This window comes from Akebia trifoliata, chromosome 3 (genome assembly GCF_017979445.1).
Source record: "Akebia trifoliata isolate Shusen 1 chromosome 3, ASM1797944v1, whole genome shotgun sequence".
NCBI lineage: Eukaryota > Viridiplantae > Streptophyta > Magnoliopsida > Ranunculales > Lardizabalaceae > Akebia > Akebia trifoliata.
Window position 1 is genome coordinate 35,107,844 of NC_141377.1, and position 22,831 is coordinate 35,130,674.

Genomic DNA, 22,831 nt, shown 5'->3' on the forward strand with positions numbered 1-22,831 from the left:
CACTTTCCAGTCATGACGTGCGGTTTGAGGTACAATCTAGAGGTCACCTCAACATTATTCTAAATTATTAGTAGAAACAAGAGGGATGGAATCAGAGAGAAAAATCGACGAGGAAGCTTGCCTTCAAAACTTGCTACTGTGTTTTTTAGGGTAAAAATTGTAAAGAAATATTCAGATTAGCGTTTTGATACACATTTACCTAGCATTTTTTTAAAAAAACCAAATTTTAAAAAAATTCTTTAAAATCAATTTAATTCTTTTTATGATTAAAACTCCAAACTTTTCTGAATCATTCAAAGATGGGGTCGAATAATACTTTTATTTAATAAAATGAAAACTTCTCAAATAAAACAAGAGATTGCTAACAAAGGTTCAGATCTTATGCACCAAGGTAGAGGATTGAAATCATTCTCCCACACCCCAATTCATGCCACATAAGCCATAATGAAAGGAAATTTTAAAAAAGAGATATTTTAGGCATTAATTCCTTGTATTGTAACTTATGTAGCATGTATTGAGATATGAGATGAGGGTTTCAATCCTCCACCCTAGGTGCATAAGATCCATATTCGAGAAAAAAATTACCGAAGACATATGATACATAGTAAATGCTTCTAATACTCTATGAATAGCACATTGGTTCCTATCAGAGCCCAGGATTTAATCATCCCGTAAATGTCAACAAAATTTGCATCTCCTCTTTTTCTCAACTTCAAACTATTGGGTTTTGAGTAAACAGTGTCAACTTACCAAAACATTATCACCACATAAGATATTATAAATGAAAGTAAATCGGGCTAGTTTGGCATTTACAATGTGAAGCCAACAATTACACAAAAGGTACCACAAATCATTTGCAAACATTATTCAAGTCCAATCTCTCTATAAAAAAAAATCCCAAGCAATAAAACTTTTTTTTTTGGATCAAAACTTAATTAAATGATTTGTAGAAGATAATAATAATAGTAGCATTTAATATAAAAATTACAGAATCATCATAATTTTCCATCTCAAATATTGTGCTCGATTACAAAATTTATACTATATCTTGAGAAATATATTAAACAAGGGATGCACCTATATCTCATATTAATACTTCCGTCAATTTTATTATCAGCATTTCCATCAACAAAATTTCTTTTATTTACATATTGGATCTATATTGAGAATCACTTGACCCAATACCGATACACTAAAAGAAGAAGAAAACACAAAACTTCCTAAAAATAAGCTGAGCCTGTCAATTTTTCAGAAATTGATTATTCCAGCCATATTCTTATATTATTCGCTGTAATATAAGAGTTAAACCAACCCAAGTTCCCAATACTAATACATATGAGTTAAAAGAGACTCAGCCCAAATAAGAGCTGCTCATCTCCACAGATAATGTTATAAAACATAGGTATATCTCACCTCACGGTTTCCGCAACATTTCTTCATTAAAAAGAAAGAAAAAAAAAAGTTGAACCATTTTATTAGAGGGGGAAGACTGAACAAACCTATGATCCCACAAAATCTGGCTGATTTTCTGGTTTAGCAGCTTGGAATGCTGGTAGCTCATTGTATGCCTCGTGTAGCCGTGCTAGCAGAGGGAACTGAGCCTGTACAAACAATTGAACAAGAAAGACTTGGGAGACCTTGAATTCAACCGAACATAATAAAGTAGTTAATAATAGATGCAGGTCCCTTGGAGTGGAAAAGTGATCGTAACAAACAGGTCATGAAAAAATTATGGGGAAAGGCAGAATTTGCATGAAATAAATAACAGAGATTAGTGTGTGCTCTTATAAAAAATTAAATGGTTTTATCAACTATAGTCCTTCGTTAGAATAATTAGATTTCAGAAACAAAAAATTCTATGAAATTGATCAAGGAAAATATGGGTTTCTAAGTAAAAGCAGAAACAGTAAGGTTCCAAAGTAGAAGCTAAACTTACAAAAGAAGTGCAACACATTCGATTAAGATTGTTTATTCTAAAAGATGGGACCTGAAAAACTATAAATCTCTCTGAGTGACACAGTGGCCCTTCTTTAGTACTCACCACTTTTTTATAATTTTTGAAGATCAAGGACGAGTGAAACCATAAGCACTTAACCAATTCACAGAGATATCAAAAGCAAAATCAATATGACCAGATATGAAAAACCCATATATGTTAACAGTGTGGAAATTTCAAGTAGGGGCACCTACCATGTCAATTTTGAACCGTGTCACCGCGGCATAAATCTGAGGAGCTAGAAATATGTCTGCCTGCAGTAACAGTCAATCCACGCATCATATTTCAGTCAATACTCAATGGTAGCATATTATACTGTTCATAAATGATGCATTTGTGCTGTCTAATCTCATGTGGAGTTCAGTTATGATAAATCAAAGATTAACAAGTATAAGATATGGAAGAGAATGGAAAATCATGAATCATAGGGGTAGTTTAGTCCAGTGTTTTTAGAGGGGTGTGAATCTTACGCATTGAGGCATGCCTCAAGATGAGACTCATTAAAAATGCCATGAGGCATAAGGTTGAAACATAAACACAGCCAAGGCTTACGCCTCAGACCATGACACAAAAAATGGCATGTACCTCAATGTGAAGCGTGTGCATTTTGGATGAGGCATACGTATCATATGATAGCTCATTCAATGCAAGTATGTTGTGCCAATATTATCAATATGTTCACCAAGAAAAGGCATGCAATCTAACAATATTGCATTCATAAAAAAGAAGCGAGCTTATCAATAAACTCATGAACTTGGAGAAACATACCAGGAACACTTCATCTCCTGTGGCATATTTTCCAGCATAACCTTCTAACAGCTTCTCAAGTGCTGAAACATGTGCAAATACAATATTGCAATATTAAAAAAAAAGAGTAAAAAAGGGCAAAAAAATTAAAAAATACTAGGACTAGCACATTCAAAGGTAGCAAAAAATGAAGACTTTTAAATACGCAGCAGAACTTGAGATAATGAACTTATCTTACCATGGAAGGGAAGCTAAGAGACTAATGAGGTAGTAGACCACTTACAAAAGGGCGGTCAAAAGAGCAACATTGGACAAAGGGAATTCTTTTCACTAGTTCTGTAGGTTGTTAATAATATGAATACAGTGGAATACAGGCTTAGCAAAAAAATACAAAAAACAGGTCAAAGAAGATGGAGCTTGGGATAGGAGTTGCAATCATCAAAAGACAGCATGGATTCTAGAGCAGCCTCTACTTGAAGGTCAAAGGAGCTTCATGGATGAAGAGGATTCTGCAAAAATCTGTTACTTGGAAGTATGGATTGCCTTCATAAGGAAGTCATGAAGCTGGAAACGCAAACTGACAGCTGAGAAGAGGGAGAATGACAATGGTAGATACCCAAGCGGGAGAATTAGCTATTCGAGTTGAAAGGGCCTCAAGTGTTGTACAAGTAGTTGAAGGAATAACAGAAATTAGGATGAAGTACAACCGAGATGGAAGCATTTTGAACCATGATCTTATGCACTCATTTGTGAAATTGACTGCAACAGTTTCTTGGGCCTTTATTAGACAAACCAAAGCAGTCATTATGGTCATCTAATAACATGTCCCCCCCCCCCCCCCTTTTAAATGATAACAAGGAATATTAACGAACAGCTAAAAAGTAATTGAATGGAAAAAAAATCAAGGATAAAAATGCAAACAAAAAGAAACACTAGGGTAAGAAATTGGCTAATAACAGAATTACTAGTTGTATTTCTACGATGAAAAATCCCAAGCAAAAAATATACACACACATACATATCTATTAAATAAAACACAACTGAGTTGGAATCGTTGTGTGTGACACAAACCACCCATTATCTACAGTTTTGGGCGTTAAACCTCTCATCAAACTATAATGTCATCACATACATATACATACTATAAAACACAACTGAGTTGGAACAGTTGTGTGACACAAACCACGCATCAAAATATAATGTCATGGGACCCACTTTATTTCCTTTCTTCTTCATTTCCACTAATTTTACTATATTTTCTCTTCTACCCCTTTAATCCACATTATTATTTTTCATCTTTTACCCCTTTCATCTCAATTTTTTTTAATAATACCCTTCCAATTATATTTCTTTCCACTTTTACCCCTTTAACCGAAAGAGGATGCCCCCTCTAACTTTACTATATTTTCTCTTTTGCCTCTTTTATACACTTTATTGTTTTTCATCTCTTACCCCTTTATCTCAATTTTTTTAATAATATCCCTTCCATCAAGCAATATTTTCTTGGGACCCACTTTATTTCATTTATTCTTCACCTCCTCTAACTTTACTACATTACCTATTTTACCCATTTAATCCACTTTATTGTTTTTCATCTTTTACCCCTTCAATCTCAATTTTTTTTAATAATTTCTTTTTTTCGCTTTTACCCCCTTAACCTGAGAGAAGATGTCCGTTCCATAGACACGGGTAAACTATTATATAATAAAACACAATTGTAGGTAGGGCTGCAACTTGGATGGGCAAAACTCGAACCCAATGGGTTGAACCCGACCTTGGGTCATCTTTGGGCATAGTTAGTTTGGGTTTGGCCTCGGGTTTGAGCAAAAAAAAAAAAATGCCTGACTAAAATCGGGTTGGATGTGGGCATAGATATCGTCTAACCCCGATTTGCCTGAACCTGAACTTAATGTGATTATAATTTAAAAACATTTCTTATCTTGGTTTCTTTCACACTCATAATTCCTATTTCAATATGTATGCTTTTGTTTATCTATATATCCAAATTAATGTGTGATTATTTTCATTAGATAAATAATCATCTTTGTTATTCATGCTTTGTTTTAAGTGTAATTTTATATTGTCATACAATGATTATATTACTACTTTAAATATTTTTCTTAAAAATTGTGATTATTAATAAAATCGATTATTTTAGTTAATCTTCTTATTTTTCTTCTCTTTAAATTAGCTTCTAATTTTATGTATATAAGCTTTTAAAACACATTTTTAAGAAAAATAATTGTAAATTTTAAGTTCTTTTACATGCCACTTATCTTTATATAAACCCTCATTAGTACTAAATTATCTAGTATTAATGAGGTATGTATTAACCCAAACAACCCTACCAGCCCGACTTGGGTAGGGTTCGGTTTGAGCATTTCATGCCCGATGTCAGATTGAGCTAGGGCGCTGGTTGATCTCTAACAAGACCCAACCCGCCTGAGTTGCAACCCTTACTGTAGGGCCCACTTTGCTACAGTTGTGTGGGGGATAAACGTCTCATTTGCTTGAATTTTGTGTGAGACAAACATCCCTCCAAGCAACAATATTATAGGGCCCACTTTATTTTTTTCACCTCCTCAAACTTAACTATATTTCCTCTTTTAACCCACTTTATTGGTTTTTCGTATTTTACCCCTTAACCTCAATTTTTTTAATAATATCCCTCCAACTTTATTTTTCTCTCACTTTTAACCCCTTAACCCCAAAGAGGATGCCCTTTATCCCATAAAACTTTACTATTTTTTTCCTCCTTTAACTCACTTAAATGTTTTTCATCATTTACCTCCTTAACCTCATTCAAAATTTCAATCACGTTTGTTCTTTCCAAATGCCCCAACACACAACAAACAAAAATATAGAAGTATCACCCATACAATTTTTCCTTTCAAACCAAACTGACCAATTAGTCACCTAGGGAAAACATTCTCTCCATGGAACACTAAGGAAGGCAATGTTCTTTGTAGATTAAAAAAAAAAACTACTTCAGATTTGCAAGAGTACCAATTATGAGGGTAGACGGTATACCAATTTGACTCCATAAACGATGACAGATGATACACAAATGGTGTTCTTAAGTATGGTTGCTATCTTTTTTATGAGATGGTTCTTCTCTGGGAACAATGGTCATTTCTAAGCCCTTGGGGATATGTGTGGACGAGTCTGCAGAAGGTTGACAAGAAGACCACAAATCTAACATCACTCGATGGAGCATATCTAAAAGGGAGGAGGCAAATAATCAATAGTCTTCATTAGTCCTAGAAATCGTTCAAACATGTTGATCATGATGGTGATAGAAGAGACCAACCACCCATTGAAAGGACGAAAGTTCCCTAGAAAACGTTGTAAGGTTGGTAGTGATGAACTGGATGCACAAATGAGCCTAAAAAAGATGTAGAAACAGGTGAAACCATGTGGAGAAGAACAAAAGGGTCCCGGGTTTTAAAGAAATTCAAGTTTCCTTCATAGATCCTAGTGGAATACAACATTATAAGCGACAATGCTTAACAACAGCTAAGTTTTTAAATTTTAACATGAATTTCTTCTTCCACTAATTGAACCATTTTAATTCAAAACAAAGCAGTCACGAAAAGTGAAGACAGGTGGTGTAAGTTGGCTTGTTGATGTAGAGTAGAACACACAATCCTAGAGTTTATGGTAAAAATGTGATTCTAGGATGAAATCTCAAGAACTAGGAGTAATGAAGAATCTCTATGTCAAGCAAAACATGCTAGAAACTTCAATCTAGGTTTGAGATTGATGAGATTTAATCATAAACACTAAAATTAAGAACCAATATCAGGTTCTTATCTCAAAATAAAATAAAATAAAAACAAAAAAAGGAAAGAAGTCTCTTTCTTTTCTTTTATTAACCAATCTTCAAAGACTAACTTCACTGAATTTGTTTATTGGAGCTCTTTATCTAGAGAACTCATTAATAACAACTTAGAAACCTTTTAAAACACTAAAAAAATAACTTCCTAATCTATCTATAGCAAATTACTAACCTTCTAATCCTATTAGAACTCAATTTGGATATCTGAAAGGACTTTTAATTATAACCTAAAGAATAAAAACGAATTTTAAACATAAAACCAATTAGAAACTAACTAGGAAAGAAAAATTTCTAAAATAGAAATAGAAACTAACTAGGACTATTTAAGCAACTTCAAAAATAAAAATTCAATAAAAGAAAGAGTCCTAAGAGAAGTTGAACTAGGTCTTATGTACCGGTCAAAGATTGGATCAATTTGACTCGGTCAATGCTGCTGATTTCGTTCTTCGACGCATCTTAATTGGATCATAAATATTGAGATAAGTGTCGACAAGTCTATCTACATCACTTGTGCCTCTAAAAAAGTCAGTAAGGTTTATGACTAAACCTACATTACGGGGTGTGGTTCCTAAACATAATATAAACCAAAAGAAGTGGTTTTCACATAGTTGCACGGAAAGGAGGATGGAAGGGATGAATCCTATGCTAGTAAATAACACAATCTATTTGTATACTATCAAATTACAATACATGTAAAGCATAACTTGACAAAGTGGAGGAAATCTAGAAGTAATCACTAGGGAGTCAACCATGCCTTTGACAGTTCATGCTTGGAGAAGCATCAAGGCAGACCGAAAGAAAAATTTCGACAGAAATTGAAGACGGGCATGCCTGGAGAAATGACCCAAGTGGGAGCAGCCATATCCCGCCTTTTTTTTTTCTTTTTTCTTTTTTTTTGTTAAGAAATAAAATTTTATTAAAAAGGAGAGAAGGGGAGGTCGAGATGACCAACCCAAATACAAGAAACCACCAAAGTTACAGCCCGGAAATACTACACACCCTGTCCCACCGACTAGGAAGTCCTAAAAAAAAACCGCATTACATTCTTTAAAAATCTTACACCAAAAAAATAAAAAACCAAGCAAGGATAAAAAAAGCTCTTGACTAGTTTGTTCTATTCCTTAAAAAAATTCTTGGCATTTCACTTCTTCAAAACACCCCAACTAATAGCTATCGAGTTTAGGCTTCAAATCAATCTCTTGGAATCATGGAAGCTCAATCCCGACTGAAACCACTCCACAAAGACCTCCCTTACAGCAGCCAGCACACAACACTCCACGCCAAATAAAGATAAGAACTGGTCCCATAGCTCCTTTGCCGCAACACAATGGACAAGCAAGTGGTTCACAGATTTCTCCTCAGACATGCACATACAACAACAGTTTGAACCACAGAAGCCCCTTCTTCTCAACTGCTGACAGATTCCTCCACTGCCATATTTCGCTTTCTATCTGGGACAGAAATGAGAACTTGCAGATTATTCCATACAGCAGGAAGCTATAGTGGAGGATAAGTGGAGACCTTTGACTGAATTTTTATATTATCACAATGTCGAGCCTACTAGGCTGTCATTGGGATTGGTGGTCTCTTAAGATCCTTTTTACAATCTGATTGTATCAAAGTTGGACTGTATGCTACTAAATGGAGGAAATTTGGTAGAAATTGATAGCACCAAAACGTCATGTTATCTATAATTTTCTGCTTCATGGTTTCATAAAGACTTCTGTAAGATGCAGACATTTGACCTTACAAGCTAAGTTGAACCGTAGTGCCAGTATAAATGCATGAATGATGTGCAACTAGATTGCTTGATTATAATTTTGACAATTATGAAAGTATAGCACCAAAATTTCTGAGGATTAAATAGTAGATATAGTGGCAACAAAAATTCACCTGTGAAACCTTTTCCTATATGATATTGAACCCAAACAAGCTTCTCATCAGAACTCACTTTTTCCTCGATGAATTTCTGAAGACAGAGAAGCAGAAATGGTAAACAGCTAACGATGTCATGAAAACATCAATTACCTATAAAAAAAGGCATTTACGAGGAGTGAGAATTAATCACACGAATAAGTACCAAAACATCAATATTCTGAAGGGGTTGTATGCTTGAGCAAACAATGGTAGCAACCTAAAAGCAGAAAACAATAATGGAACACATTAGTATCTTACAATTTGCATTTTTTAAACATGGTTTAAGAAGAAGTGTAATTTATAAAAACACATTGCAAGATGAGAAAAAAGGTACAAACCTAATAGCCAGTGAAACTATATATAAGTCAGCGAGTTGGATGTTATAATCTGTGACTTCCTCAGAAAATCAGCAGCTATACACTACATGCTATCCTCAAAAATGTAGGGTAGAAATCAATCATATATAGTCATACAAGTTGTTTAAAGAGTCCATGAATTTCCAGAAACTATGTTCAGGGTATCTAGTAATGTCTGTCCAGAAATTCCAGTAATAGTAACTTTTTCTTGTAAGTTACACCTTGTGTAGGAAGTTACATCAGTGCCCCTACTCCCATCAGTAACAAAGAACAAAATTATTAATGAGAAAAGGGAAATATAAGCAACAGCATTCCCTATGCACAATGAAGGCCTAAGAGCCCTTTTTGCTAGGAGCCATCTCTGAGTTGGTGTGTCTAAGAACCATCGTCATCAAAGCCATATCCCAAAATTTTGGCATCGCCTGTCCCTCCATTCAATTATGTCTAACGCCATGTCTTCTGCTAATTCTAAGGTGTTCAGATGCACTTTCATTACCTCAATCCATGCTCTCTTTTTGAGCTTACTCTTGCTCTTTTAGAACCTTAAACCAGCATATTCCTTTTAATAGGGTTATAATCAATGTTCGTTAGATGTGACCAAACCATCTAAATCCAGTTTTCCTAGTTTATCACTAACTGAGGCCACTACAATTTCCCGAGTGTTTCATTTTTAATTTTTTCTTTCCTAGTTTTCCCACTCATTCTACGGATGTGTTTTTTCTTGATTGCCCAACATTCAGCTCCATAAAGCATAACCAGCTCTATTATACTCTTACAAAATTTTACTTTTACTTTGATTGAGATGCATCGGTCGCATAGCACTGCAGAAGCACATCTCTACTTTGACGGTCAAGCTCTAACTCTACGGACAACATCCTCCTCATCTCCCCATCATTAAGAATAATAAACCCAATTTGAAAAAAATGCTCACTTTGTAGTATTTCCCAGCCATCAATTTTCGATGGTCTTTCCTCTTTATAGGGCATCATGACTAAAGTTGCACTATGTATATACTTTTCATTGGTCCTCCTTATTTTAAAGCTTTTGAAATCCAAAGCAACTCTCCAAAATTCTAGGTGAGATGACTGGCTCTCTAATCTCATCAACTAACATCACAACATCTGCAAATAACATACACCTAGGGCAAGCTCTTGAATAAGAGCAATTACTACATCTTAAACTAGGACAAACAAATATAGGCTTGGAGCCGACCCCTAATGTAAACCAATTGTATCAGGAAACTCATTTATCTTCTCCTCATTTCTTGTGTACTAGCCACAACTTTCTCATACATATGCTTAATTATGTCAATATATATCAACTTAGAACTCATATTATATGTTGTGTGGTTAAACTATCCCCTGGAATAACCTTACAGTCTTTGCATATTGATCAATCATTTCTCTTAAGTGGGAAAAGTCTATCTAGCTTTTATTGGTTCTACTCTTGAAAGTAACTAAATGCCCATCCCTCTTTTTGACATATGTGTCATTATCTCAAGGTCATATGTATGTCATTACAAATTCAAGACTTGCATCTCCCATTTTATTTGCGTATATGAACAGCCTATAGAACATATCCACAGTCCATAAAGTTTGCAATATGACAGTAACATTAGCTATGTCCATAGTTCTGACACCTTGGCTAAAGCCCAAGCCAAACACTGGTGCGTCACATTTGACTTGAAGAGAACAGGAAAAAGAAGCTTGCACGGTTTGCAACCCCTCAAACAAAGCTAAAAACCCCACTTAATTGGAATCTCTAACACCTTTTCATAATTAGGAACACCTAGACTTATTACTAAGTTCTAGCTGAGGAAACTTTAAAGTTATTCCCTACAATTTATATTGAAGTGGGAGGTACCTCATACTTAGGGATGCCCATCAGGTAGCAGACTCTAGGCAAATGCAGTGTAAGTGGAGCGGAATTCACTTAACAATTTTTGTATTTACCTTATTAGACTTGATATTCTTTCATCAATTATTAAAAGAATAATAATAATTAACAAAGAGTCTTATCTATAGTTCCAATGTATGTAGGTCCCAATAGGCAAGTCAAGTTGCAAGTGTTGAATATTTACAAATCCCCATAGACAAAGTAGTGAAAATAGATAATTGACAATGCAACCTTTATAATTAGAAGGTTACAAACTTACAATCTTCTACTATATGGTGATGAAACAACCTAGTTTAGGAGGTTTTTAAGCATTCTTCTACTCTCTCACTACCTCAACCAAAGTCCTTTCTGGTCTTCTTCACCCTTTTAGAATATTTGGTCTGCATGTTTGTTCTTCTTAGAGATTTTATCAGTCTTTTATTGCACATGGCTACACCATCTCAATTGAATTTCCCTAAGTTATCACCTATGGGACTACTACATTTTCATGAAGTGTACATTTCTAATGTTATCCTTTCTACTCTTTCAACTCAATCATGTCAACATCCTAATCTCTTCTATGCTCAATCCATGAACCTTCAAATCAATTTCCCTAGAAGAGCCAAGTTCATGTTCAAATCCTTTAAATCCCTAATCCTCAACCATTTGTCCTTCTTAAAAGGGGGAAAGTGATTTCCAGATAACTAAGTGTCCTTTAAAGTTCCCATCTTGAAATTCTAAAGGATGTCCTTAATAAGCTTTTCTAATTTCTTGCTAACACTTGTGCGCATAGAAATAAGGAAATGTAGTAGATTGGGAGAGTATAAAGGACAGTTTTTATCAAAGCCATTTTTTCATTTCCGACAACTGCTTAGATTTCCGTGAGGCTAGCCTTCTACCAAATATTTCAATCACTGACTCCCACAAAACTTTCAATGCAGCAGAGCCAAAATGCAATCCCCGGTTAAGTTAAAGGGAGGGAGTAAACACCACAGACTAGGTTTCTAGAACAATTGTTGGCCATATTACCTGCTATCGAGATAAAGAAAAAGCCACATAAAGGTTTTGCCAAGCCTGCTTATATGGTATACGAGTTTTTAAAACTTAACTCATATCAACAAAACTCTTGATAGTCACAATAGGTGCCATCTCCTTCACTTTGTTTTTCTTTAATTTAATGCCTAAACGTGAGGTTGCCTCAAAACAACAAAGCAAACCCCACAAGAAAGGGAGCTGCTCCTAAGCAACCCTGACAAAAAAAAGAGAGTATCGTAAGAAATTGAAGATGACAAACAATCAAATCGCTACTAGCCTTCTCAACCATCATAAAAAGGGCTAAGGGATCTCCTTGTCTCAAACTCCCAAGGCACCTAAAATACTATGCTAGAAAACCAGTGACAAAACATTGAGTATGGAACTCAGGAAACACATATATTCAGCCACCTTCTCCCATTTTCCCCAAAAGACAATCTAGAAAACCGGCACAATTTATCATAGGCTTTATACACATTGATCTTTATACACAGTCCAGAATTTTCAATTTCATCCTTGCATCAACACTCTTAAGCCACCAAAACTACAAGATTTGCCTTTTGATAAATAAATGCCCCCTTCACAATCGAGATAAAGATAACTAAGCGAATTCTAAAGGTCCGATCCTTGGCAATAATCTAGTGGGAGCGCAACCTAAAATTGCCAATTATGCATTCAAGGAGCAGGCGTACCCGTTGCCCCTTATTTATAGCCTTAGTGATGAAGTGTAAGCCTCACAATCATTTTAGCTTTTGTAGTAAGCCTCAAGAAATTTTTGGGATGCTTCAGCTCCCAATAATAAAAAAAACCCATAAAATGCCTTAAAATCACAGTTATATACTTGTCATGCATCACCTACTTGTGTTGAATCGCCTATATGTCACATACTACACCCATGCATAATGATCCAACTTAAAAAAGAACACCATATTTTTTCTAAGTAAAAATGAGTATCATCTTAATTGATTCTAGGGATGAGACCCAAGGCTTCAAAAGCCTTTTAAAAAAAATTGAATTTTAGCCTGGACGTGAGTAACCCACGGACCAAGGAATTTTTAGCTTGGTCCCTCACCCACCCAAGGACCAATACAAATTTAGCTTGATCCCTCACTCAACCAAGGATCAGATTGTTTTCTGTTATTTCTTGAAATTCTAACCCATGTGTTACAAATTATTTTTTTTTGATAAGTTGTGTCTCAAATTTTGTTAAGGTGTTTTTACACCTTAACCCTTTTTTAATCCTTCCTTTGCCAAGGTAACACAAGGTGAGTTTCCCTCTTTACCTTATCATGAAGCATACATTAATTTCCCACCTTTGGTTTTCTAGTAGTTGAGCAATTCTTCAAGCCATGACCATCCATTATTACAAAAGACATTTACCATTTTATCCTTAGTTTGTTGAGACCCAATCCAAAGCAATTGACCATTGAAACCCTCATCTTTTAGATAATTCAAGGCCACCTTTCAAGGGTTTGATGTAGTTTAACTAAGTTCAAGGACCTAGAACTGTTTATCCCTCAAAGAGAATCCTTTAAAACCTAAAGAGCAATTACCTTCTTATCCTTAGTTTGTTAAGATTCAATCTAAGGTAATTTACCATTGAGGTCACCCTCTTGTGCACAAGTCAAGGCCATTCTTCAAGAGTTCTTTGCAATTTAACCAAGTTCAAGATACCAAGACCATTTCGCTCATGAAAGAATACTCTCTAAAACCTAAGAGCAATTACCCTTCAACCATCAAGTTTGTTGAGGTTCTATTCAAGGCATTTGACAACAAAGACCATACATCCTTAGACAAATTACATGTCATTGCTCTTATTTTCATTGAAGATTGACCATTTTCAAAGGGTTTGGACACCCTCGCCCCTTGAAGAGAATTCTCTAGAATCTTGAATGTTCTTACACTTTTATACTTTGATCATTATGATTGATAAGACTCAAAGATGCAAGAATGACTATCAAGGACTCTTTGATTGAGGGTAAAATAAAGTCATTCATTGAGGTTTGTTTGAAATTGAGTTAAACTTATGGACTTTAGACCTTTATATCCCCAAGGGTCTCCCACTATAAATAGAGGACCTCTCCAAGGCAAAAAAAAAAATCTACCATATCAAAAAGTTGTTAAATTCTCTTCTCGAGACCTTCATAATGAAAACGCCCTCGATCCGCAGGGTGCGCGGATCCACTTTTGACTTTTGAGGTTTGGGAGTCGCCACCTAGTTATTACGGTCTAGGAACCGAATATCGACTCTAAACGGATAAATCAACTAATCTACTGCAAAAAATATGGGTCCAGGGATCACATTACGGGGTTGGAAGGTGTTAGACACCAACCCCGCCCGGTCAATGCCGGTCTCTACTCATCCCAAATAAAACTACATTGCTAACAAAAAGACCTAGATAAAAAAATAAAAGAATTTTACCTTCGAACGCAACGATTTTATTCCCTCAGATTTGATAAAATCACTCCTTGTACAGTACTCATTGCTTCGTTCTGTCTCTGGATCTGATTTCTGATCTCCGAGGCGAGGTATCTCTTTCTTAGATCTGGATTCTTCGAATTTTTTTATGGATTTCTAGATGTTTTTGACAGGCTTCTAAGTGTTTTTCGAACTAAAATTGAAGTATGGGTGTTACGTAAGGAGTTGGGGCTTCAAAATTAGGGTTTATGGGAGGTTAGGGAATCTTTTTGACTTACTTCTCTTAGGGTTTATTATTTGATACGAAAATAGGGTGTAGAGACTCCTATTTATAAACTTTTTTAAGTGCCTTTTAGATAGAGTTAAGGTTTAATTATGATTCTTTTAGAGAGAATTATTGTTTAATTATAATTCTCTTAGAAAGAGTTATTATTTAGTTAGAATTCTATTAAATAGAGTTATTATTTAGTTAGAATTCTATTAAATAGAGTTATTATTTAATTAGGATTACTTAGAATTATTATTTAATTAGAACTCTATTAGGGTTTTCAATTTTAGTCTCATTTGATTGACTTTAAGATTTTGACTTTAGTCTTACTTGGTTGACTTTTAATATCTTGACTTTACTCTTACTTGAGTGACTTTAAGATTGACTTTAGTCTTACTTGATTGACTTTAAGATTGACTTTAGTCTTACTTGATTGACTTTAATTTTTTGGAGAACCCCCCTTTATTATATCTTTAATTCTTTGGGCCCCCTAGATGGAGGGGTCTTTTAATAAATATCTTGGCAACCGTCAACAATTTTGCATGAAAGCCTGATTGATCGATTTTTTTGGTTCAAAATTTTAAATTAATTTTATTAATGTTTCACTTTACATTATTTAATGTTTTATTTATTAATTTCGAATTTTTTAATTATTAAAATTGTAAAATTACCGTTTTGCCATCGGAGAGGACTTTTTGCGTTTTAAGTCGTTTTTCAATGTTCCAGGATGTTTTGGAATCGATTTTTCGTAAGGAATTCAATGAAAATGTTGATTTTTATCATTTATGAATTTTTTATGCAAAATGGTCGTGAACTTTATCAGGGGCATTTTCGTAATTTTGTCAAATTTTGTAAAAATTGACGAAATGATTTATTTGGTTTCGATTTGTTGTTTTATATGTTTGAAAGGATTTTCCTATGCGTAATGTAGGCTCTAGGAATGTTTTGAGGTTAGGGGTATTTTAATAATTTGATCATTTTTTTAGTGATTTTTATCGTGAAGCTTCTTTTTGCTTGAAAAATGATGATTTCTATGTTTTTGGGGTTATATTTTCCTAGCGTAGCGTGGTTTCTAAGGTTTTGTTAGTTCGAGATACTTCATCCAGATTTCTGAAACATATCTGGTAACAAAATAAAGTATTGGAATAAACATCCATCATTGGGAACCGTTGCGATCAGGTTGACGAGTTGATTAATCAGGCAAATGCGAAAATGGGGTGTCTACACCTAAGCCCCAAAACTTTGTCCAAGTACACTCTCATACACCGTTGAGGCCTAGTTTTGAAGTTATAAGAAAATGAAAAAAAAACAAGACTTAGGTGGGACCCCAATCCATTTTCTACCCCCCCCCCCCAACTCTTAACTTCTGCACTTTATTTATTTATTTTTTACTATATTGCGATCATGTAGTGTAATCTTGTCTTTTCTTTTGGCAAGTTTGGGTTGAGAGTTAATTCCATTGTGGGAGGATCCTTACCAACTATAAGTCCATAGTTACCTCTTCTAATATCTTGTTCATTTCAACATCATCAACATGTAGTGTAAGCATCTCAAATGGCAAAGGTGGTAAGTGAGTAATCCCTTTATATAAGGTAATCTCCCCCTCTAAGTCCATTGTAAATTCCTCTTGGAACACTTGCATGCATCATGTAATATAAGCATTTAAAATGACAATGGTGGTTAGAGAGTAATCCCTCCATGTGAGGTAATCTCCCCCTCTAAGTCCATAATAAGTTCCCCAAGGAACATTAGCATGCATTCACCTATGCACACACTCACCCATGGATCATCATCAAAATGCTTGAGTCATTTAAGAGTGAAATCTTGTTAGATTTGCACTCCAACTCAAAGCAAACAAAAAAATCAGCAAGTGAAACATTTCATTTATATTTCACCATGTGTACACACACACATTAAGCTACCATGCATACAAATTCATGCATCCATGCATACATATATTATCATAAGTATTCTAACTCAAAATTTACAAAAACAGTCTTAATTTTCACTTTTGGACAATATCATGGTAACCACAAACTTGGTGGGTAAGATGAGGTATCTAACACCATCCTCATCTGACTACTAAACCTCCTTACCCAAATCTCTAGGTTAAGACTAGATTTGAATTACAAACTCCTTGAAAATTAATTTTCAAAACTATTCTTATGGTGTCCATTCACACCTTAAACTTAGGTTTGCTTTCATTGATTGCCCCTTTTTAAAAAGTGTAGTTCCGTTGGGCCTACTTATAAAAATTTTCCCTTTATCTGTTGCTGATGAAACTAAATCCATTGCTATTGCCAACATTGTGTCTAATGAAACTCTATCGACTGATGAAACAAATGGTGGTGACTTCCAAACTCAAGTAGATGAGGTTTAGACCACTAAACTCTCTCTATATATCTACACATGAGTTCAAATAATTGTGAACTCTCATAATGAATGCCACATGGTAAACCAAAATAACATCGCAACCCTTTTGTTCTTATTGAGATTGTTCATGATAAAAGATGCAATAGACAAGTAACCAATACAAACAGTGAATCCATGAAAATCATGGATGTGATGAAATATAGTCCAACACGTACGTAGATAAGGTGGTAATGTCTGTGTGTGGTAATGCAACGGACTTGGGATCAAAACCCATCTTGACACTTAAATCTAGGTATGTACATTCAGGTAGAACCGAATTGAATTTTCGAGTTTGGTTCGGATATCGCTAAAACCGAAACCAACCCTATGTAGTTCAGGTTCGGATTTTCATTAACATTCAATACCCAGAACCAAACCAAAAATTTCGGGTATTTTTCGGTTCGAGTTAGAATAGAACCGAAATCCACTACATATTTTTAAACAAAACTGTTTTGAATTGAGTTCAAAGGAATTTGAACCTGAGATGTGTAAAGCCGTGTGCCAACACGCCAAGTTTGTATTAGTGCTAAATGCAATAAAAATATACATATTATTGCTTATTTGGTTTTCGAGTCTTTTTTAGTTCCATTCGATTCGGGTTCGACCCAGTTTTTAGGGGTGGAAACCGAAACTTTTTGGTTTGGTCCGGGTTCGATTCCAATTTATCGATTCGGTTTTGGGTCAGGAATTGGGTTATTTGTACATCCCTACTTAAATCTATAAAAAAAAAATATGTATACAAACAACAAAAAACACATCAAGACCCGTCTCTCCCAACTCCCCCGCCCCCCCTCTTTCCCCAAGTTATCTCTACTGATATTAATTTATTTTTGATATTGTCAGCAGATATACAATCTTCAATTTAACTTAGTTCAGCACACCAAACTTATCTTAGGTATCACATAGTACAAACCAAAAGTATAGATTTGAAGGAAAAGGAAGATGACATGCTATTTACCTGGAAATTAATGGCTTTTTTCTGAATATCATGAGGCAAAAGTGGATGTTGAGGATACTTCTCTTCCAAGTACTATAACATGCATATAAACCACAACACATTTTAATTAATTAATAAAATTGATAAAGAATACATTATTGGTAGTGCATTTTGAACTCACACTGTTAAAAACATATAATATAGAAAGGAGAAGAATGATATTCACTGACTAGTGTGATTGCAATAGAGTCGGCAATTACTACGTCCCCATCCACCAAAACCGGCACAAAATTAATAGGGTTGAGCTTTGAAAACTCTAGAATTCAAGCACGGAGAAAATAGTGAGAAAATCAAATCATAAGTGATACTTAAAAAACAAGGGAATACCATAAGAAGGTTCCTTCACCTCATGGGTTAAAAACTCGTTTGAGATGGCGAGTCATCTCAGTCTCGGAGGCAACCGAACAAAAGAGTCAATATGATGAGCTCCGAGGGAGAAAATAAATGTGAATAGACCTCATTGACTCATCCGAGATCGGATGACTCGCCCCATATTTTGAAAATCCCAATGAAATCAATGAAAACTCAACCAAGTCGATCAATGCTTCGTTGGGACATTAGCATCCCAATTTTTTTTTCTTTTCCAAAGTTATGCTTAGTTGTTTTGTTTTTTGGACAAAAAGATAAAGGCATTTGGTACTTGTGCAATAGTAATTTTGTTAATATCAAATATCTTATTAATATTTTTGAAGAAGTGTTTATAGCACTTATTACAAAAATATTTATTAAATTAACAGCATGTAATATCTAAAGATCAAAATGCCCCATATCTTTTTCAACTTTTTTGTTGTCTTTTAGCAAAAAAGAAGGGAAAATTACCCAAACAACGCTCATTTTGTTATTTATTATCAGAAAAAAATAATATTTTAACAAATTATTAACAGAGATTTAAAACGTTGGACTGCCAACGTTTTCTGAAATTGTTGGACTGTCCAACGATTTTAGTCTCCCATCTTTTTTTGAAGAACACTTTCTGTAGACACCCCAATTTGCACGAACCCATAGGAAAATCCAAATTTTCTCGAATTAATTTCGATTTAGAACTCAAGTTCTTCGACGGACCCACATTGCTATTTTGCATCATTTTCATGCATACATGCATCATCTCATATCATTGCATGCCCATGCCTTGTCCCTAATCCACTTAAACCTATGCCCATCACCCAAACCCAAACCCAAATCTAAATCCATATCCCAAATCCAAATCCAAATCCAAGTCCATGTCCTAACCCAAAACCAAGTCCATCCTAAGCCCAAACCCAAGTCCACATCCCTAACCCAAAACCAAGTCCATCCTAAGCCCAAATCCAAGTCCATATCCCAAACCCAAACCCAAGTCCATTCTCTCACCCCTTATATGATGACACATGTTGATACCTCATAAGCCCCCAATACCCAATGCATCATCTAATTGGAGGGTCAACTTTCCCTTTGTGAAAACTCAGGAATGCCCTTCTCAAAAGGTTTAGTCAAATCAAAAAAGTTGTTTGGTCTTTGGTAATAATCCATAAAGGTGAGGGAACTTCCCATTATACCCTCAAAAGGTGGGAATCTTCAAGTACATACATGGAGTTCTCCCATTGGTCCATTTCAAAATTATACTTCTACCCTTACTTTATTTGTTATTTACAAATGAACCAAAGTCTACTTTTCACCTACCACTTCACCTTTACACATGTCATCCTCCTATTCACCCTCCCAAATGTGCTTTTATTTTCCCATTGGTCCATTTCAAAACTACACTTCCACCCTTGCTTTATGAGTTATTTACAAATGAACCAAAGTCTACTTTTCACCTACCACTTCACCTTTACACATGTCACTCCCCCATTCACCCTCCCAAAAGTACTTTTGTTCTCTCACCTCTATTTACCAAAAAATCAAGGATCAAAGCATGCTTTTAGGGTTTCTTCACAAATGTCATCTTTACCCCCATACAAATGAAAAATTCAAAAAGAAATAACCTAAATCTCATGTCCATTTTCTTCATTTTTAGGGTTGGACCACTTTATCCCCAAAAGTCTTCCAAAAACTCTATAAATACCTTCAATTTCCATGAACAACTCATGCTCTCAAGCCCCCATCTCTCAACCTAAAACTCTACAAAAATTCCTACTCATTCTCTCATCTTCTAAACTTCAACTCAACCCTTAACCATCTCATTCATCTCTCAAGCCTACTCTTCAAGGTCCAAGTTCACCATCAAGGGACAAGGTAGGGTTTAAGATGTAGTTTACTTATTTCAAAGTTTGCATTCTCTTCTTCTAACCCTCTCTTTATTTTATTTTTAGAAAGCCTTAGGATGTAATGTATACCCTCTCCCATCCCCGGTAGATTGGACTAAGGTTCGATCGAAAGGATGGGGGTTGAAGCCCTTTTTACCTCAATCTCATGCATCATATTGTACACAATGCACACACTCACCTATGCATGGCAATGATGAAGAAATGTGTCACCCTCTTTATGGGGTGAAACACTAAGTTTCTAGCCATGCATACATGCATCATGGTTGTGGCCTTAAGGGAACTCCATCATGGAGTCTCTCTAAAAGTTCAAACCTACATTCATATTCATAAATTTAATGTGGCTACATGGGTCATTCTTTTCTATAGAATGTCCCTAATGTCATGTTAAAAAATCAAAACCCTTTGTTAAGGAAACATTCCACTTAATGCACACACCACTCTTATCATACATTCTCATGCATTTTTAATATTTGTTTTCTCAAGTTTTTACAAAAGAAAATGGCCAAACAAGGTAACCACCTTTGGTGGAGAGGATGGGGTGCTTAACACCTTCCCCATTCTCTAACCGGACCTCCTTACCTAGATCTAAGGTAGACCTTGCCCTTTTCCAACATATGAGAGTCACTACAATGCCATGGAAAAATGGTTTTCAAAAAAAAAATCAATTCGGGTGCCCATTCACACCCATTTCCAAAAAAGAATGGTGGCGACTCCAAACAATGTAGTATTGAGGTTCATTGTGAACATTTCATGTCTACACTTTCCTTACTAACTTAATGAGATTTGAATTCGTACCACGGATTGTTGACCTCAAATGGATTATCACATTGGCAATCCAACACCACATTCCTCTAGATTTAATGGAAAAGCTCAGATTCCAAGGTATATATATATAGGGTGGCGTTCTTTTGGCAAAATCCTAGACAGCATTCTAGACAAAGTATTTTGTCTTATATGGGCTAAAATTTTTGGAATGGGCTGATTTTTTGTGAGGATGATCTCTATGATGAAAAATCATCCTTACAAAAAATCAGCAAATTCTGAAATTTCTAACCCTAGTTTATAAGATGAAGAATCGTGAGCCGTCAACTTTTACCGTTAGTTTGTAACCACTTTTCATGGGGTTAGAAGTTTTAGAATTAGTTGATTTTTTGTGAGGATGATCTAACGACTATAGAGATCATCCTCACAAAAAAATCATTTCATTTTGAAACTTTTTAGCCATGTAAGACAAAACTTTGTCTAGAATGTTGGCTAGGATTTTGGTTGTTGATCCCTTCCCATATATATATATATATGCTTGATCCAAGATTTTAAAAATCAATGGCTACCAAACTTCCACGGAACTCCCAAATTTAAAATTTAAAATTAATGTTGAAAAATAATTCTTTTTTTATTTAAATTTTATCAAAGTTCATAGAATGTTGTCCTCTACAACCCCGTGGCATTGAATCATGTTTTTGGATGCCACAAGGTGAGTTCAACAACTCTTAAAGTGACTATTTCACAGGTTTAAAGTGAAAATTTAATTTTAAACCTGCGAAATTGTCATTTTAAACCTACAAAATAGTCACTTCGTTCTGAATTTTGTTTTTAACGAAAACGTGATTGTTCATGAGTGAGCCAGAATCATAAATAACACATTTTCAGCCCACGAAATAGTAATTCACCCTATACTAAATGCTTGTACAGTACTTCACAAAATAAGTCAAATGATAATTTTGATGGGAAATTACTTATCTTTTTCACCAAAAGATAAAATAATTATTCTTGAAAAAGAAAAGAATTGGAGGATGCCAAGGTCTCCTGCATACTCACTCAGACGAGTCGACTCGTTCCTTATGGGTGTCCGAGACCAGAATAGAAACCGGGTTTGAAAATCACACTTTACCTGGACTGAATTGCTCTCCTTTTAACAGGTTGACAGCCTTATACTCGTAGTTCAAACCTTTTTTTCTCAAACACGCACCAACCAAATAGAAATCAAAACATTAGGGTAGGGTTTCACCAAATTTAAAAGATAAATTTTGTGGACTCTCAAAGAGAGTTTGAGAATCTAACCTTTCAAATTAAGTGCAATACGAACGCGGAACGAACATGAGCTCCTCCAATACGAATATAGCTTCAATTTGGGTTCTTGAAGAAGATGACGAGTGGAGTCGCTATTGCTTGCTTCCTGCCATCAATCGAAAGGTGAAATAATTCAACTCAGAAATCGGAAATTAATTCAAAAAAAAAATTTATATATATAGTTTTGAAAATAATTAATTTTAGGGCAAGTGAAAAGAAGAAGAAATGGAGGAAGAAGACACTCACCATGCTGAGATACTGAATACTGAATGCTGATCAGCAGCCGTCTATGTATGCATTAATTTGCAATAAAAAATTAACAAAAACAAAAAAGGTCTCGTCAGTAGTGACGATAAAAAATTAACAAAAACAAAAAAGGTCTCGTCAGTCGTGACGACTTTGATCAGCAACTGTCTGCGTATTTTTTAAGGTTGCACACCAACCTTAAAAAATCCATTATTTTTTATAACATCAATGCCTAATCTTTTAAGATTTAAGCTTTATTTTAACTTATGATTTTGTATCCTTTTCTTGTGTTTTATTTTGATCGTATTTTGTGATTGATTTTATTCGTATTCTCTGTGACTCCAACTTAATTAAGGCACTGATTTTCTAATCTTTATTTAAAATTTAAATTGAACTTGTGTATTTCAAGATA

At 34.9% G+C, this 22,831-nt stretch overlaps 1 protein-coding gene across 2 annotated transcripts; it reads right to left on the bottom strand.

The window, feature by feature from the left end:
- Window positions 1–1,244: 1,244 nt before the first annotated feature.
- On the bottom strand, window positions 1,245–22,558 carry LOC147406581 (glutathione S-transferase zeta class-like). 2 transcript variants are annotated; one of them, XM_086434677.1, is made up of 10 exons: window positions 22,420–22,558; window positions 22,165–22,279; window positions 21,995–22,051; window positions 18,028–18,113; window positions 17,819–17,890; window positions 8,650–8,715; window positions 8,475–8,550; window positions 2,765–2,826; window positions 2,191–2,250; window positions 1,245–1,601 (listed from the first exon to the last, which is right to left on the bottom strand). In XM_086434677.1, the coding sequence occupies exons 1-10, from the start codon at window positions 22,420–22,422 to the stop codon at window positions 1,500–1,502; spliced, it is 699 nt and encodes a 232-aa protein (XP_086290803.1). In that variant the 5' UTR covers window positions 22,423–22,558; the 3' UTR covers window positions 1,245–1,499. The 2 variants fall into 2 exon arrangements, with proteins under 2 accessions (XP_086290803.1, XP_086290804.1); XM_086434678.1 differs by having other exon boundaries at window positions 8,662–8,715; window positions 22,420–22,460.
- Window positions 22,559–22,831: the final 273 nt, after the last annotated feature.

What these genes read in the sequence shown, in the direction of transcription:
- LOC147406581 (XM_086434677.1), bottom strand. An exon ending in TATAGGAAAAGGTTTCACAG is followed by an intron (nt 2,827 to 8,474) that starts GTGAATTTTTGT and finishes CACATGTTTCAG; the next exon opens with CACTTGAGAAGCTGTTAGAA. An exon ending in CACGGTTCAAAATTGACATG is followed by an intron (nt 1,602 to 2,190) that starts GTAGGTGCCCCT and finishes TTGTTTGTACAG; the next exon opens with GCTCAGTTCCCTCTGCTAGC.